The 18,266-nt window shown below is 39.9% G+C and overlaps 1 protein-coding gene across 3 annotated transcripts in view; it reads left to right on the top strand.

Annotated features, from left to right (window-relative positions):
* Positions 1–18,266, top strand: part of CACUL1 (CDK2 associated cullin domain 1) — an 80,841-nt gene that overhangs the window by 8,853 nt on the left and 53,722 nt on the right. The window contains exon 1 of one of the 3 annotated variants that reach the window (XM_025467382.3): positions 24–605. The exons of 1 other annotated variant lie outside the window; for it this stretch is intronic. In XM_025467382.3, the coding sequence (XP_025323167.1) occupies positions 239–605 (367 nt within the window). In that variant the 5' untranslated portion in view covers positions 24–238. Of the gene's footprint in view, positions 1–23; positions 606–18,266 lie in introns of those variants that run through there. One more of the 3 variants, XM_025467383.3, reaches the window with a different exon arrangement.

Genomic DNA, 18,266 nt, shown 5'->3' with positions numbered 1-18,266 from the left:
GCTGCGCTTTACGGCTGCCTCTCCCAGGCTAGAGCCCGGGAGCGCCCACCGCCGTCAGCCGTGTCTCTGTAGAGTCGGCCCGGCGGACGCGGGGAGCCCCGGCGCGCCGCTGCCTGCCCCGCCGCGCCCGCGCCGGCCGCCGGCGATGTGAGCTCGCGGAGGCCGCGGTGCCCCCTGGCCCGGGGTTGCGACGGGCGGCAGGTGCCTGTGCGGCGGGCGGGTGCTGGGGGCCTGCAGGATGGAGGAAAGCATGGAAGAGGAGGAGTGGGGCAGCTACGTGGCGATGATGGACGACCAGAACCACAACAACTGGGAGGCCGCGGTGGACGGCTTCCGGCAGCCCCCGCCGCCCCCGCCGCCCCCCTCGTCCATCTCGGCCCCCGCGCGAGAGCCGCCGGGGGGGCCGCTGCTGGCGGTGCCCGCGGCCTCGGTGGACAGGAAAGGCCCCAAGGAGGGGCTCTCGATGGGGCCGCCGCCCCCGCCCGAGGCCAACGGGGTGATCATGATGTTGAAGAGCTGCGACACGGCCGCCGCCGTGGCCAAGGCGGCCCCCGCCCCCACCCCCAGCTCCACCATCAACATCAACACCTCCACCTCCAAGTTCTGTGAGTCCAGCCTCTCCCCAGCAGCCTTGGCTTTTCTCCTCCCCGCCCGGACGCCGAATCCACCCTTGTCGGCCAGCCCTCCTGCTTCCTTTGTTTCAGGCCTGGGGCTCCCCTCCCCTCCCCTCCCCTCCCCGCCCCCCCCCCCCCTCCCGGGTGTCTGCGGCCAGCGCCGGAGCGGCCCTGGCTCCTTGTGTTACCTGGCCTAGAGAGGCGGCCTGGTGCGCACGCAGCCCCAAGCTCTCCCGCAAATGCGAGCCTTAGCACAGCTGGCTAGCTCGCGAACATTAAGGAGCTCTTTTCTTCTCCGTTCCCCCTTGAAAGTTTCGCCCTGAACGTAAGGGGGAAAACCAGGCCCTCTGAGCTTCGTTAGCAAGAGTCCTTTTTTTTTTTTTTTTTTTTTTTTTTGTGGTAGCCGGAGAGAAATCTGGCAATTGTATTCTTGTGCTTTTAGCCAGTCTGCGTTAAACAACTCAGGAATCGGAGACCTGAGCAATGTCTACACCTCGTTCTTTTTCCTTCTTCGGTGTGCCCCTTCTGTGTCCTGATAGGGGAAAAAATGTAGGAGGTGCTTCTTGGGGGTGGGGGGGACACACCAGTGTGGTTGGGAGCGACATCCGTTTTGAAGCCAATAACGTATAAAATCAGTCTTGAAAGCCTACACTCCTAAGAAAAAGCCATTTTTAGCGTGTGTCCCAAGTCCAGGATCATGTTGAGGGTTGAACTTTATGTTAGTGAGCTGTCTTAGCTGTTCAGTTGCCAGCAGGAAGATTGAAGACCAAAATCTTGTTTTGTAATCCGAAACTGCCCCTGAGAGGTAGGCTTCTATAGCTAGGGGGAAAAAGTGCCTTTTTTTTTTTCTTTTCTTTTTTTGCTTTGAGTGGGTTTTCTGGAGGTGCTGGTAGTGGTGAAGAGTGACCATGGCAGCCAGATTTTTACTCTCCTATTAATAACTGCAGGTTTTGAATGGCATCTGGTAAAGCAACTGGAGATTTCATTTCTAGTTACTAATTTTATCAAGCAGTACCAGTAATTGTCCAATTAGCTGTGCAGAGAAAATATCTGCCTTGATTCAGATATACAATTACAGCTTTACACTTTTAGTTTTTTTGGTGGGAACAGCACATAACCTAATTTATTTGCCTTCAGGATAAAGCTTTGGTCAAAGACATTTGTGTGGACGTATGGTTGGTAAGATTCGGATAGGCTTTTTTTTTTTTTGTATTATGCATTTGTGAGAATAATACATAGCTTGTGTATTGAAGTCTATATAAGTGAAACCAGGCCTTAAGTGGCCTGGTGACTTATCTAAATGCTGACGGAAGCTTGTTTTAGTGCTTAAAGGGTTCAGTTAAAGAGTTCAGAAAACACCATCAAGTTGAGAGCAGAAACCAATGAAATTAGGAACAAAAGAAAGATTTGCTAAACCAAAGGATTGTTCTTTGGAGATTAATAAGCTAGATAGACTTCTGATAAGATGGATCAAGAAAAGAAGACGCAAATATAAAAAATGGGGAATAACTACGAGCATGAGAATTTTTCAGAAAAACTTAATGAACTCCTATAGGTTAATAAATGTGAGAGCCTAGATGAAAAGTGTAAATTCTTAGAAAAATACAAACTGAAAGTTGGTATCAGAAGGAGTGGATAGCTTGAACTAATAAATATTTAGCAAACTGAAATGGTAAAGACCTCCCCTTTTGAAAACTGGACAGAGGTCAGCGAGTTGCATTGAATGTTAAGTAACAATTCCTTTTTACAAGTCCTTCTAGGAAATAGGGAAATAAAAAGATGCCTAGCTCAGTTTACAAGGTTAGCGAAATCTTGATTTTAAAACTAGGTAAGGACAATATGAGAAAATTATAGATCTGCTTCGGTTATTAGCATAGATATGAAAACCATATGTCACGTTTAACAGTATGTTAAAGGAATCATGATCCGTGGAGTTTTAAGAATGTAGATATGAGTATCTCTTTACTGTTATTGTATCTCATTAATAAACTTGAGAAAAATCATGGATATCATAAAAACATTAGATAAGATCCAACAACTGTATGTGATAAAAACTCTTAGCAAGCTTGGAATATGAGATAAATAGATCAAGGTCATTACCAAAAATCTATAGCAAATAATAATACTTAATGGAGAAATTATATAGATAACATTCATTTTGAGATCAGTAACAAGGATGTCCTCTCTCACTATTATTGTTTAACATGGTAAGAAAACGCCTAGCTACTACTACAAAGGGGAAAAATAATAAAAGGATAGGAAGGGAAGCATAAAAACTCATTATTTGTGAATTTTATTTTATTTTTTCAAAGATTTATTTATTTATTTATTCATGGTAGACACAGAGAGAGAGGGAGGGAGGGAGGGAGAGAGGCAGAGACACAGGAGGAGGGAGAAGCAGGCTTCATGCTGGCAGCCCGACGTGGGACTTGATCCCAGGACTCCAGGATCATGCCCTCCGCCAATGGCAGGCGCCAAACCGCTGAGCCACCCAGGGATCCCCTATTTGTGAATTTTAATACTTAACTAGAAGGACCATTAGAATTCAGAGAAACTATTAGAACTAGTAAGAGTTTAGCAGGGTTACTGGATTGAAAGGCAAACTACAAAAATTTGTAGCATTCACTGCACTAGCAATAACCAACTAGTAAAGGTAGTCAGAAGTAAATATTGTATACAGTAAAAGCATCAAAATTATAAAGTGTCTAGGAATTAACACAAGAGTACGTAAGAACTTTAAGAAGAAAATTTTAACAGCTTTGATAAGGAACTAGAAGAGGATCTAAATAAGGAAAAACTTCCCATGTTTTGGGATATGTTTGTTTATTATTATGAGGGTCAGTTTTCTTCATTTTAATCTGTAAAGTTCGATTAACACTGCCATCAGAATTTCAGTCGGTGTGTCTAAACTGGTTTGTAACCTAAATCTGAAATCCGTATGGCAGATGGAATAAAGTTTGTGAAGAGCTAAAGCAATCCTAAAGATTTGTTTTGGTGGGGCTTGCCTTATCAGAAATTAAGATACTGTTTGAAGGCTGTGGTAATAAAAACTGTAGTGCAAGCGTATGAACAGAAAAAATAGTCTTGGAGAACAAATTAGCAGAGCTTTACCCATATGTGTTCAGGAACTTAAGATAAGGGTAGCATAAATCATTGGAGAAAGGAGTCATGTTAGGAAGAGTGGCTCACTATATGGAGGGAAAAAATCTTACACTACAGACAGGATTGGTTATGGATAAATTTTAAACGTGAGAGAAATTATAAAATTAATGGGAGACATTGTTGAAGAGGCTCTTTGGAGGACTTCTTAGGACGACTCTTAAAACTTCAAAAATTTATAAAGGTAAAAAAAATAATGACTGATTATATACAAATTAAAGATTTTTCACTCAGTGAAAGAGAAGAAAGAATGAGAGAAGGTATTTGCAGTGCCCAAACTCGATAAGGAGTTAATATGTAGACCAGACAGGGAAGTACACATCAGTAAAAAGAGGGCAGCAACGTCTGTAGGAAAATAGGCAAAGGGTATTAATAAGTAGGTTACAGAATAGCAAATGTTAACATGCATAGAAAGATGTTTGGAATTATTAAGTAATCAGAGACCTGCAAATTAAACGAGTAATAGTGCCTTCCTACCTGTTAGGTTGGCAAAGAGTAGAGAGCTGGATGGCACCAAGTGTGGGTGGGGATACAGGATTTGCTGGCTGAACTAACAATGTAGTGGCCCTATGAGGTGTCGAGATGCCCACAGTCTCTGTGGACCAAATAATGAAAGCTGGAGTGTTGATGAAGCCCTGAGCTATGACAGTCAAAGTGAATTTCTGGATTGTAAGATGAAAACAGCTTCTGGTGGTCTGTTTTTGGAATAGGTAAAAAGAAAGCATTTTTTAGCTTGATGGATGCAAACTAGGTGCCAGGGATTGTGTTTATTTGTCCTAGTAGAGACCATATCTGGAACGACTATGATTGTAGTCACCACTTCATTTGGTTTACTATAATCCACAGTCGTTCTCTAAGATCCATGTCCTCTGCACTGGCTCAGTAGGTTAGTGAAACAAGGTTCAGACAATCCCCATCCCACCATCTTTTTAAGCCTTTGAAGTTGATATTGTCCTCTCCAGTTTCAGAGATGTACTTTGGCTTTGGGTTTATTATTTTGTTAGGAAGGGGCGCAGCTAGGGGATTTTACTTGGCCCTTCTGACACTGATGATAACCCTTACTCCATAGTTTAGGGAGCCTTTAACTGTGTGTTCAAGGACTGGGGAAATTATAGGGTGGGTCCATGGATTCGCTGGGCCTACTGTAAGATGGATTGAAGCCAGAACAGTCTTTCTCGATATGACATCACAGCTTCTGATCTGACTGGTTTACCACAGTGACCATCTGGTCCCTAAGAGTTAGTTTGGGCTTAGAGCCAGTGTTGAGTAACCCCTAAAAAGCCCAAGTGATTTTGTTTCCCACATGCACTGTCTCCTTGATGAAAACTTCCATATTCTATTGGAACCTCCATTCCTCTAGGAGGAAGACTTCAAGTATGCTCCTTTATGCAAATTTTGTAGGGTCCTTCCTTAGTGGAACCCATTGTCTCCTTTTCTCCAAGGGCTCTGTGTCTTTGAACAAACTCAGCCTGTATATTAGGTGGCATGCTATAATTCTTACATTGTAGCCACTTAAGTCAGGCCTCAGTTTGATATAGCTAGGGTTTTTTTTTTTTTTTTTAAGATTTTATTTATTTATTCATGAGACACAGAGAGAGAGGCAGAGACATAGGCAGAGGGAGAAGCAGGCTACCTGCGGGGAGCCTGATGTGGGACTCCATCCCAGGACCCTGGGATTATGCCCAGAGCCAAAGGCAGATGCTCAACCACAGAGCTACCTGGGCATCCCGAGTTTTTTGGTTTTCTTTTCTTTTTTTTCTTCTCATCAGGTGGTACCTTCCCATCAAGAATATTGCCCATGTGTTTTTCTTTAGATCACCATGGTTAGGTACTGCCAGCGATCCAAACCATTCTAATTACAGTTTTGGTCCTCTTGCATATTATAACCATGCCTACTTTGTAAATCTCAGGATTAAGTGCTTCTACTTATTCTTTGTCACTCTGGGAATCCCACTATCCTGTTGAAATCAGGGAGCCCTTTTAATGGCACTATTGCCCATCTATAACCTAGAACTACAAAGGATAGCCACCACAGCAGTTTTCACTACATCCTTCACCAGTATATTTATTAATTCCTTGATGAAGGGTCTTCTTGGAGGACATTTAAGTGTGTGTGTGTGTGTGTGTGTACGTGTGTTGAATATGATAAAAATACACATTATTGTCTTTGTAAGTCTGGATTGATTCATTCTACATACTGAGGAATATCTGATGTTACAACCCCTTCTTTCCTCTTCCTCATTCTCCTTCACTTCCTCCTCTTTTTCCTTTGTCCATTTCCTCCTTTCTTATACACCTTTTCTCCTTTGTCCATTTACATCCAATAAATTGTACTCATTTGAGGCATAAAATTTTATCTAGGATATAAGCAAGCTAAAAGCTAGCCTGTTAATGTTACTACTGAATGCTGGAATAAGCCAGGAGACTTTTTTTTTTTTTTTTTTTTTTGCCAGGAGACTTCTGAACCAGAGAAAGAAATATGTTATTCATGGCCAGCAAATAGTGTGAAAATGCATATTTGCATAGGTTCCCCTGCCCCCAAATCTCCCAGAGGCAATACAGTATGGCCAAGGTGGATGCTCCCTCATTGGGTTTGTGTTGCAGCTGAAGAATATTGAACTTGGGGAATCCACTGCTTTTATAGAAAGCAGTAAGCGATCTTGCTCTTTGTTCAGGGGAAGACATTACCTCATCTTTCAAGGTTACCAGCTATAGAATGACTCAAGTTCAAGAGCAGTTGGTCTGGGCTTTGCAATCTTAGCACACTCAGGAAAACATACAGGAGTGCAGGAAGCCCAAGGAAGACTATCTCTCCAACGGTAACCACTAAAACAATCAATAGATCATTTTCATCACTAAAATCCTTTTTATGCTCTTTACTTTCAGTACTCCTGCCCCTACCCTTCTGCTTTCTGTTACTGAGTTTTCTTATAAATGGTATCTTACAATCTATATTATTTTATGCTTGGCTAGTTTCCTTCACCCTGTTTTTGAGATTCATAAACATTCTTGCATGTTACTTTTTAGGACTAAGTTCTGTTTTGGCAGGGGTATAACACAAATCGTTGATCTGTTCATATGCTGGTGATCATTTGAATTTCTCCAATTTGGGTCATTATGAATAAAGCTGTTATGAACCATCATGTAGGTTTGGTATAGACCTATGTTTTCATACAAATACCTGTAAGTCGAATTGCTTGGTATTAGCTGTGTATTTAACTTTATGAGAAGCTGCTTACTTGCTCTTTCTCTCTCTGTCAAATAAAAAAAAAACTTAAAAAAAATAAGGAATGTGTAAAAGTTCCAGTTGCTCCACATACTTATTTATATTGGGTACATTTCACATCCTTGGTATTGTAAGCATTGTGTATTTTAATTTTAGTCTTTTTAGAGGGAGAATAGTAATATCTCATTGTGGTTTTGTTTTGCATTTCTCTTTTATACATGCCATTGGCTTTTTCATGTGCTTATTGCCCTTAAATGTAATTTTGTTTGGGAATCTCTTTAAGTTTTTCTTGGGTTGTTTTATTGCAATAATTCATCATTAATTTTGGATATATATTTTTGTGAGGTAATATGTATTGAGAATGTTATCTCTGGCTTTTCTGTTTTAAAAATTTTTGTTAATTTATACATGAGAGAGACAGAGTGAGGCAGAGATACAGGCAGAGGGAGAAGCAGGCTCCCTGTGGGGAACCTGATTCGGGACTTGATCCCAGGACCCCAGGATCATGACCTGAGCCAAAGGCAGATGCACAACTGCTGAGCCACCCAGGCATCCCTTGTCTTTTTATTCTTGACAACAGTCTGTGAAGAACAGAAGTTTTAAGTTTTGATGAAGTCCGACATCAATTTTTCTTCTATGGTTGTACTTTTTTTTATCCTAAGAAATACTTGCTTACCTCACAGGGAGATTTTTTTCCTGTATTTTATTTTAGATGTTTTATGATTTTAGCTTTTATGTTTAGATCTGTGATCTAAATTATGAGTTGTTACCTGGTATGTCGTATGAGATAAGGATTGAAGTTCCTTTTTTCTTTTTTTGGTATGGATATCCAGTTTCAGCACCATTTATTTATTTATTTATTTTTTAAATTTTTATTTATTTATGATAGTCACACACAGAGAGAGAGAGAGAGAGAGAGGCAGAGACATAGGCAGAGGGAGAAGCAGGCTCCATGCACCGGGAGCCCGACGTGGGATTCAATCCCGGGTCTCCAGGATCGCACCCTGGGCCAAAGGCAGGCGCCAAACCGCTGCGCCACCCAGGGATCCCTCAGCACCATTTATTAAAAAGATTATCCTTTCCTCTCTGAGTTACTTTGTTGAAAAATAACTGACCATATATGTATGGGTTTAAATTCCATTAATCTGTTCTTTGGTGTATCATATTTAGTATTGTTGAGTCTTCTTAATCGAGTGGTTGTTTGATCATTATAGAATATCTGTCTTTGGGATCCCTGGGTGGCGCAGCGGTTTAGCGCCTGCCTTTGGCCCAGGGCGCGATCCTGGAGACCCGGGATCGAATCCCACGTCAGGCTCCTGGTGCATGGAGCCTGCTTCTCCTTCTGCCTGTGTCTCTGCCTCTCTCTCTCTCTCTCTCTCTGTGTGTGACTATCATAAATAAATAAAAATTAAAAAAAAATATCTGTCTTTATCTTTTGTAATATTCCTTACTGTGAAGCCTGCTTTTTTTTTTTTTTTTTTGATTGCCGTGCCAATTATTTTATTTTTTAGGATCATTTACACAATATGTCTTTTCCTATTTTATTTTAACCTGTGTATTTAAAGTGCATTTCTTGTATACAGCATATGGTTTTGTTTTGCTTTTTTAAATCTAGTATGACAACCTCTCTGCCTTCTTTAAAAAAAAAGGTCTTCTGTGTTTTGAGAGAAAGTGCAAGTCAGGAGAGGGACAGAGGCAGAGGGAGAGAGAAAATCTCAAGCGGGCTTCCCACCGAGTATGGAGCCTGATGTGGTGTTCAATCCCAGGACTCTTAGATCATGACCTGAGGTAAAATCAAGAGTTAGATGCTTAATCAGCTAAACCACCAGGTGCCCCAGCCTCTGCCTTTTAATTGGAGCATTTAGACCATTTATATGTAATGTAATTAACATGGTAGTGTTTAAAGCCACCATCTTTTGATTTCTTTGTTCCCTCTGTTCTTTTGTTTTTCATATTTTCTTTTCCTGTCTTTTTGCTTATTTTTTATGATTAATGTTTATGTTCAGTTTGGCTTATTATCATGCTTTTCTTTGCCTTTTTTTAGTGCTTATTTTAGTATTTATAATATGAAAAATAAACATATACTTTCAAATATCAGACCACTTCACATATAATGTAACAATATTATATCAATATACTTCATTTCTTCCTCCCATCCTTTATTCTGTATTGCCATTGCCATGATCATCTACATAAAACACGCATCAAATATACAGTTATTAACTTTGCTTAAAACATCCATTTATCTTTTAAAAAAATTGAGGTGAAATTCATGTAGCGTAAAATGAATGAAGCTTTTTAAAATGACCCATTCAGTGGCATCTAGTACATTTACACTGTTTTGCAGTCATCCCTTTATCTGGTTCCAAAACAATTTAAAAAAAATATTTATTTATTCATGAGAGACACAGAGAGACAGGCAGAGGGAAAAGCAGGCTACCTGCAGGGAGCCTGCTGTGGGACTCAATCCCAGGACCCTGGGATCATGCCCTGAGCCAAAGGCAGATGCTCAGCCACTGAGCCATCCAGGCGTCCCTGGTTCCAAAACATTTTTATTGCCATCAAGTAATGTCTGGTACCTGTTTAGCAGTTACTTCTCTTTTCCTCCCTCCCCAAGCCTCTGGCATCCACAACTTTCTGTCTATGGATACACCCGTTCTGGACATCTCAGATAAATGGTATCATCATATATGAAATATGTCTTAAATAATAAAAAACTGGAAAATAATTCTTTTTTGTTTAGTCAGATAGTTACTGTCTCTGTCACTCTTTTTATTCCTTTGTTTTGACACAAGTTTCCGCCGCTTTTCTTCTACTTTGAGAGCTTATATTAATATATCTTATAGCACAGTTCTTTTGGCCTTGAATTTGTTCAGCTTTTCTTTGCAAAACTATTTTACTTTCATTTACTAAGGATATTTTTGCTGGATATAGAATTCTAGATGGACAATCTTTGTTTTTGTTTTTGTTTTTCAACACTTTCAAGATGTTTTTCCATTGTCTTCTGGCCTGCCTTGTTTCTCTAAGAAATGCCTGTGTAGTCTTATCTTTGTTCCTCTCTCCAACTTGTCCTTTTTTTCTGGCTGCTCTTAGGATTTTCATTTATGGCTTAAGTTTTCAGCAACTTAATTGTTAGGTTCCTTGGGTTAGGGTTTTCTTGACGTTTATTCTTTTTATTGTTCACTGAGCTGCTTGGATTTGTAAGGTTTTAGAGTTTGTCAAATTTGGAACATAAATTATACATATAATTAATTACATATTAATTATAATTATATATAATTAAAAAATTTTGTTTTAAATCATTCACCCCTTACACATATGTTAGACTAGTTGTTACTGTACCCAAAGTCACTAAGGTTCTGTTCATTACCTTTTTCAGTCCCTGGCCTCATGCCTCAGTTCAGATAGTTTCCATTGCTCTGTCTTCCTAGGTATCTAATTTGCTCTGTTAATCCTGCTTTTATTCAGCAGGAGTTCCAGCTGTTTTTAATGTAAGCTGTCATTGAGCCCAGATTTCAAGTCAGTTAACTGAGCAAACTGTTATAATCATATCTAGTTGCTTGAGGTAGTACAATAAATAATCTTTGGTAAGTGTATTCCTTTTGATAACTTAAATCTTATCTGAAGTTGTTTTCTTTCTTACTTGGTAAATCTAGAATCTGATCCCACATGCAGTTCTCTAAGTTGCTGTCAACATAAGGTATTAAAGTCTTTGGAAGTCTTTTTTTTTTTTTTTTTTTTCTTTTAATTTTTTAAGTCTTCGGCCGTCTTGAAGTTTTCCGAAGTCTAGTTTTTTTGGAATGTAAGCTGACTCCTGTTGGTTTAAATTTGGTACTTGTTCTGCTGGGGAATCTGACTTAATTGGATGCTTAGGGGCAGTGGGCTGCTTGCATGGAAGGCATGAAGAGGATCTGCATTCCCTTGTCGGTTTCAGGTACTGTCATGACAGTCTTAGTTGGGTAAAGATTAGTCTCATGTTGTGGAGGAGGGGGGCTTAGGGAAAGCACAATGACTTTTGTGAGGTCAGGGTTCCCAGATTGATCAGATTCCACCAAACTGGTCCCGTTTCAGGTCTCAAGATGCTGCTGTTCCACAGTCATTACCCTTTCACTTAAGAGATTTGTGTAAGGCTTTATTTTTCTGTGGTAATGCTCTTTTGGTCTTTGTTCATTGAGCTAATCATTTTCTTAAAGTTCTCACCTGTTAACAGAATCAGTCCACTTCACAGTCTTTCTCATTTCCATCGTAACTGCCAGAATAGTCTGCCATGTTATTTCCTCAAGAAGAACTTTATTCTGGGTATGTACAGGTGACAATTTGAATAACTCTTTGCTGCTGCCTGCCATGTACTATTGCATTATGTTATCTGATGTTGGCACTGTCATCATTGCCGTTAAATCCAACTAGATTGGAAAACCAAAGCCAGCTTCCTGGCTTTTGAGAATGTGTCCTTCACTACTCCAGTAGTTCATCGATTATAGTTCAGTGCAAGAAATCACTCTTGATATCCAAAGCAAGAAGAGACTTAATACTGGAAATCAGGTCCTTTCAAAATTGTTAAAAAGGTTGGAGGTGTAGGAGTCAGTGGGACCTCTGCATCTCAGCTGAGGGCAGGCTCCCACCGCTGCTGCGCCACAACCATCTTTATGTCATAGCTGCCTCTCTCCTCCCTGAAGCGGATCACCAGATACCAGAACTTGGAATTTGGATGTCACAGACTCTCATATCTCTAACTTTACTTGCCAGAATCACCAGCAGCAATAATACGTCCTTTGCCTCACTTTGGCCTTCCAAATTTCCCTCAAATGTGTCTCTGGTGGAATCTGATTTGAGAAGTGTAATTATTTAGTTCAGCTTTCCATTCTCCATTGGTTAGCTTTTTATGATAATAACACCCCTCACTGCCTCAATCTCAGGAGCTTATGGAACAACACAGATTTTTTCTTGCTCATGTTTTATTTGTGGCTGACAGTTAGCTGTGGCTTTTCACATGTCCACATTCACTAGAGCAGCTCTTTTTTGGGTCCTGTCCTTAGCAGAGGCAGACAGAAGAATGTGGACAGAAGCACTAGATGGTTTTTAAAGCTTTTGCTCAGATGTAACATGTGTTACATCTGCTCGTATTGCAAATGTACTAAATAGAATAGAATAGTTCCCTGTGATGATGTGTTGGGGATGCATGTGGGACTGGGTTATGAGGGTGATAGGCAAGGAGTGGATAGAGACAAGGAGGGTGGAGGGATCCTGCATGGGTGCCAGGGGCTCAGGAAAATTATTAACCCAGTGCATCAAAAGTTTCTCTTCCTCAGATGAACAAAAGCTTCACAGTATTTTAAATTGAATTTAGTGAAATTATTGTTTTTTTTTAAATAATGATTAAAAGATGTATTAAAGTTGGCTTTTGAATTAAGTGAAAGTCTTAACTGATTTTGATAAATCCTGCCCTTTACATCTGCCAGTTTCCAGATGGGTTGATCCTTTTACAGTATGTCAGTTAATGCAGTCAGGTCTTAAAATATGCATTGTTTATAGCATCTGTGGTGGTTAATTTGGTATCTTCTTGCCTTCCGGCTTAGTGGAATTGTGCTGCAATAAGTGGCACTACGATATTGATTGATGGGCTGAATTTCAGGGTCTCATTGGGAATCTTGTCTTGCCATTTTTTTTGACATGTATTGCACAAAGTGACATTGGTGAAGCTTTAAGAGAAAGGCATTGTAATGCTTATAAAAGGCTCAGTCCCAAATCCCTAAAGGAATTGAATGCTTACTTGCCCTTTAAACTGTAGCTCTGTAAGCTGTAGACCATATGTAATCACATGGTAAACTGTTAGACACCATTACTGTTTGATAGTGTGTCTTAGTAGGACAAACTGGTCTTCCATTTTTCTTTCTACTTGTGTAGTCATTTGGCTGCTAATCTCTATAGATAGAGTTATGGATCTATAATTTGTAGTCGCATTCGTGCTGACCATCTGAATGGCATTTTATTCAACAAATGCTTATTTAGGATTTTCTGTATAGCAGGGTAATATTTTCACCCCTAGTGATGAGATAGAGTTTAGTGTGGGAGAGGACAGATAATTATGTGTTACAATTAAGCACTGTAGTAAAGTTACGTAAATACATGGTAGAGGAAAAAGAATCTTTAAAAAAATCAAAGTTTGTCAGGAGAGGGTCCTCTGGGTGGCACAGTGGTTTGGGCGTTGGGCTCTTGGTTTCAGCTCCTGTTACGATCTCTGGGTGGTAGGATCAGGCTCTGCATCCAGCTCCGTGAGGAGTCTGCAGGGTTTTTTCTCCCTTTGCCCCTCCCTGTTCTCTCTCTCTCTCTCTCTCTCTCACACACACACACACTCTCTCTCTCTCTCTTTCTCAAATAAATAAACAAATCTTTAAAAAAAATTTTTTTGAGGAGGCGAGATTGGCTAAAAGAGACTTCCTTTGCAAAGGAGGCATTCTGTGCCTAAAACCCAGAGTTGACATTTTTGGAACGGAGTGGTGCAAATTAAATCTAAATAGAATGGTGTCTAGATAGTGAGGGACATGAAATATTTAAAGTAGGATTTTCTTTTGTAGGATAGGAGCCACTGAAGGATATTCAGAGAGTTAACTTGGCAAAATTTGTTTTACTGTGTTAATTTAGATTAGAAAGCAGAGTGAATAGGGGCCTTGAGATGAGTTAGGGGGTTGTAATTGTAGTCTAGATAAGAGATGATGACTTGAACAAATAAAGCATTGGAAGAGATCATGTTTCAGATTTTGGAAATATTTGGGGACTAGATTCTACAAAATTTGGGGGTGAAAGGAAGGATACAGATCTGGGATGGGTATAGGTAGGGGTGTGTGTGTGTGTGTGTGTGTGTGTGTGTAGAACATATGTTCTTGTAGCTTCCTGAGAAAATGTGTGTATATAATAAAGTTTCACATCTTCTGTGTCTGAAAATTCTGCCTTCCCTCTTGACAGTTTGAGTATAGAATTATTAACTGAAAATAACTTTTCCTCAGAATTTTTCAAGTGTTGCTTCATTGACTTTAAGCTTGTAGTATTACACTGGAGAATTCAGGTGCCATTTTAATTTTGGTTCTTTTGTATGTGACCTTTTTTCCCTTTGAAAAGGTTTCTGGGCTGTTTTCTCATAAAATATGTCAATATTTTTCTCCCTTTACATTTTTTCTAGAACTATTGATAGTTAGATGTTGAATTTCCTGTTTTTGACTTTTTTTTTTTTTAAGATTTATTTTTATTTATTTATGAGAGAGAGAGAGAGAGGCAGAGACACAGGCAGAGGGAGAAACTGGCTCCATGCCGGAAGCCCGACGCGGGACTTGATCCCGGGACTCCAGGATTGCGCCCTGGGCCAAAGGCAGGCGCGAAACCGCTGAGCCACCCAGGGATCCCCCCCTGTTTTTGACTTCTATCAATTATCGCTATATTCTCTTAATGTTTTAGAAGAATTTCTTGATATTCTGTTTTTTTTTTTTTAACAGCTGCTGTATTTTTATTTTCAGAATATTTGGATTGCTTCTTTTTCATGGCAGTGTCTTTAATTTTTATCTGCCTCTCCAAGGATGGTAATTACAGGGTTTTTTTTCAAGTCTTAAAATTTTTCTTAATTATCTTGATCCATACCTTCTAGTCATACGTAAAACTGAAAAAGGCTAATTGTGGTAGTTCTGTGTTTATAAGGGACCTTACCAAGTATAAGTATTGGCCTTCACTTTTGGCTAGTTAGATGCAGAGCTGCTGTTTTGTTGGGGAACTGCCACATATTATGTGAATGTCTCTTCTCTGGCACTGTTTACTTTCTCTAGGGGAGGATCTTCCATTCTGGGAGATTGGTTGGGTTAGCTTAAGTGGAACAGGAAGTTAAGTACATTTCTCTTGGTCCATGATATTCTACAATTTACGAGAGGAACAGAATTAGATGTTGAGTGTTTTTCATGTTGACTTTTGGCTCTTACTTAACCCACCAGCCCTGTGCTTCATACACATATGCTTGTGCATGTGCCTCCCCCCCCCCCCCCCATGTATCTGAAGGGGAATCCCAGATTTGTATCTTTAAGTTGTGCACAGATTAATCCTTCTCTTATCACTGTTTGTCTACAGATTTGCAACCAGTCTTCACCTCTCCCTTCCCTACCCCCTATTCTCTGCCTCTAACCCACATTCATTGTATCCTGTCTTCAGGCCCTGTACTTCTCAGGATCCTGCAGGGCAAGATTAACTTGCTTACTGGTGTTTCCACGTCAGCACAAACTGCCTTGTGCTATTGCTACTACTTCAGAGTTAAATTTTCCTGGTTTTAACGCCACCGACAGATTGACTTGTTTAAATCTTGTAAGAAAGCAACAGACTTTTAAAACTATGGTAGACCTGCACTTAGCATGATTTACACAAGTATGTATTCAGTTGAGCAGATACTTTCTATATGAATTTAGGAGATTTTGGATTACTTAGGGTTAGAACTATAATAGATGATAGCCCTTGATGTTTTCTTTTCTTTTTTTTTTTAAAGATTTTATTTATTTATTCATCGGAGAGAGGGAGAGAGGCAGAGACACAAGCAGAGGGAGAAACAGGCTCCGTGCTGGGACTCGATCCGGGTCTCCAGGATCACATCCTGGGCTGAAGGCGGCGCTAAACCGCTGAGCCACTAGGGCTGCCCGCCCTTGATGTTTTCATATGTACTGTCATAACCTGTTCATTTTAGGAAGTCTGTCACAGTCTCAGGTGTGATGTAATTGTAGAATAATGTTGTGTAGTAACTTTCCTGAAGGTCTGTAGATTTTTTTTTTTTTAATTTATGATAGTCACAGAGAGAGAGAGAGAGAGAGAGAGACAGGCAGAGGGAGAAGCAGGCTCCATGCACTGGGAGCCCGACATGGGATTCGATCCCGGGTCTCCAGGATCACGCCCTGGGCCAAAGGCAGGTGCCAAACCGCTGCGCCACCCAGGGATCCCAGGTCTGTAGATTTCAGTCTTGCTGTAGGCCACTGTAGCTGGTTTTCTGAGATAGTGATGAAGGATGTTTGTACCATTACATTTTGTGAAACTGAGAAATGTGTGGATTTTTAAGCAGTAAAAACAATAATGAAATGTATTTCCTATACAACTTCTATAGTGTTTTGAGGATAGAAACATGTTATTTGAAGTAAGGCAAAGCAGATGATATCGTTTCATATAGTTAGTATGTTAACAAGCCTTTTGTAGACTAAAATGTATTCCGTTTGGGGAGGATAGGATAGGATGGAGTGGGAAGAACAGAACCCGTAAACAATGAGTTAATGAGGACTTACATGAAATAAGAATAAGATTAGTGTTATCTAATTGTTTATGTGAATGTAACTTCATTTTAACCTGGAATGATTTCTTAATGATCTCAGTAGACATTTTATATTGTCCATAGTATTTAATTGACTTAAACCACAAACTCTAAGACTTAGAAACTTCCTAAACAAATACCTGAAATCCGCAACTTTGAAAAGGTTTTTTGCCTGCTTTAGAAACAGTTGCTTCATTAGGACTTAACATTAGCCCCCTTCCTTTATTGGCAAATTGAAATATACCTGAGTAGTAGGGTGAGTTTTTTTTTTTTTCTCCTTCTAATAAAGAAAAGGATATTTAAAGTATTTGGTAATTCCTGTTTTGTTTTTTTTTTTTTACTTTTTTTTTTAATTACTAGTTCTGTTTACTTTTTTTTTTAATTGCTAGTTCTTTTAGAAACACCAAAGTATTACTATCTCTTTTGTCAGTATCGAGTTATTTCCTTTGGAGAGAAAGAAATAATTGGATTTTTTTTTCCAGTTTCTGTGTATGTATTGGAATATACTACCTTGTTCTGATTCTCCTGTTTTACTCTATTCCTTTTCTTCATTCCAAAGGCTTCCTCTCATTGCCCAGGCTTTGTTCTTGGCCTTCAGCTTCTCTCTGTCCATTACTTGAAAGTTCAGTCATCTCCTTGTGCTGCAGAGAATAGATCATTGTACCAGGTGGTAATGTTTTGGACAACATAAGCTTACCAGATTGTTAGATGGATGGACACACTGCGGCAACAAGAAGTCATAATTTTTTTTTTTTTCCTGAGATCACATAATACTAGGCAAAGTTAAATAGAAACCTAGAGCTTTTTGTCCTGGTTCATTCTTTCATCTTACCTAGTTGTAATTGATTACAGTTAATCTAAAGTCATTGCATTTGAGACATAGTTTGGCATCCTAAATTTGGCTTAATAATTCATAATTGCCTTTGCTGTATTTTTTAGGAGTCAGTTCTGAATAAGGGCAGTGTTCTTGGTGGGGAGAAAAGGGATGTCGAAGAGTAGAACATTAAGGAATCTGATATGAAAACAGTTCCTAGCTGTTCTTTTACATTTTTCTTTTTTTTTTAAAGATTTTATTTATTTATTCATGAGAGACAGAGAGGCCGAGACATAGGCAGAGGGAGAAGCAGGCTCCATGCAAGAAGCCCGATAAGGGATAAGATCTGGATCCTGGGATCATGCCCTGAACTGAAGGCAGACAACCGTTGAGCCACCCAGGCATCCCTAAAATTTTTGGTACATTTACACCTTTATTTGACTCCCAAGTTGTTCAGAACAGACTAACCATGTGCTGGCAATTGAGAACAGAACACACCTGTGACCCTGACTGTCCAGTGGCTCTCAAACTTGAGCAGGTGTAAGAATCACCTGGAGGGCTTGGTAAACAGATTTCTGTATTGTGAGTCACTCCCCATTCCTCCCCAAGTTTCTGATTTAGTAGTTTTGGGTTAGGGCCTGGCTTTTGGCATTTACAACAAGTTTCCAAGGGATACTGATGCTGTTCTGGGTATCCTCACACTTTAAGAACCACTGATACAAGGTTATGAGAGGTCTTTGCAGTACACCAATTGTAAATTAATAATATAGGGATGCCTGGGTGGCTCAGTGGTTGGGTGTGTCTGTCTTCGGCTCAGGCCATGATCCTGGAGTACCGGGATCAAGTCCCACATCAGGCTCCCTACATGGAGCCTGCTTCTCCCTCTACCTATGTCTCTGTCTCTCTCTCTCTGTATTGAGAGATACAGAATAAACAAAATCTTTAAAATAAAAAAAGAAAAGTTATTTAAAAAAAATAATACCTGATATAATTTCTGAATATATTTTCCTTTTATAAACAAGTAACAAAGAAATTCAAAAGAAATAGGAGAGCTTCCTTGATTTGCTTCAGCCTGTGTGAAATAAAATATACTTTAAGCTTTAATTTCAGAATGACTAGTGGTAGGCCACC

This window comes from Canis lupus, chromosome 28, assembly GCF_003254725.2.
Source record: "Canis lupus dingo isolate Sandy chromosome 28, ASM325472v2, whole genome shotgun sequence".
Classification (NCBI taxonomy): Eukaryota; Metazoa; Chordata; class Mammalia; order Carnivora; family Canidae; genus Canis; species Canis lupus.
The sequence above is the reverse complement of the archived record's forward strand: the minus strand, read 5'-3'. Positions and strand labels throughout refer to the sequence as shown.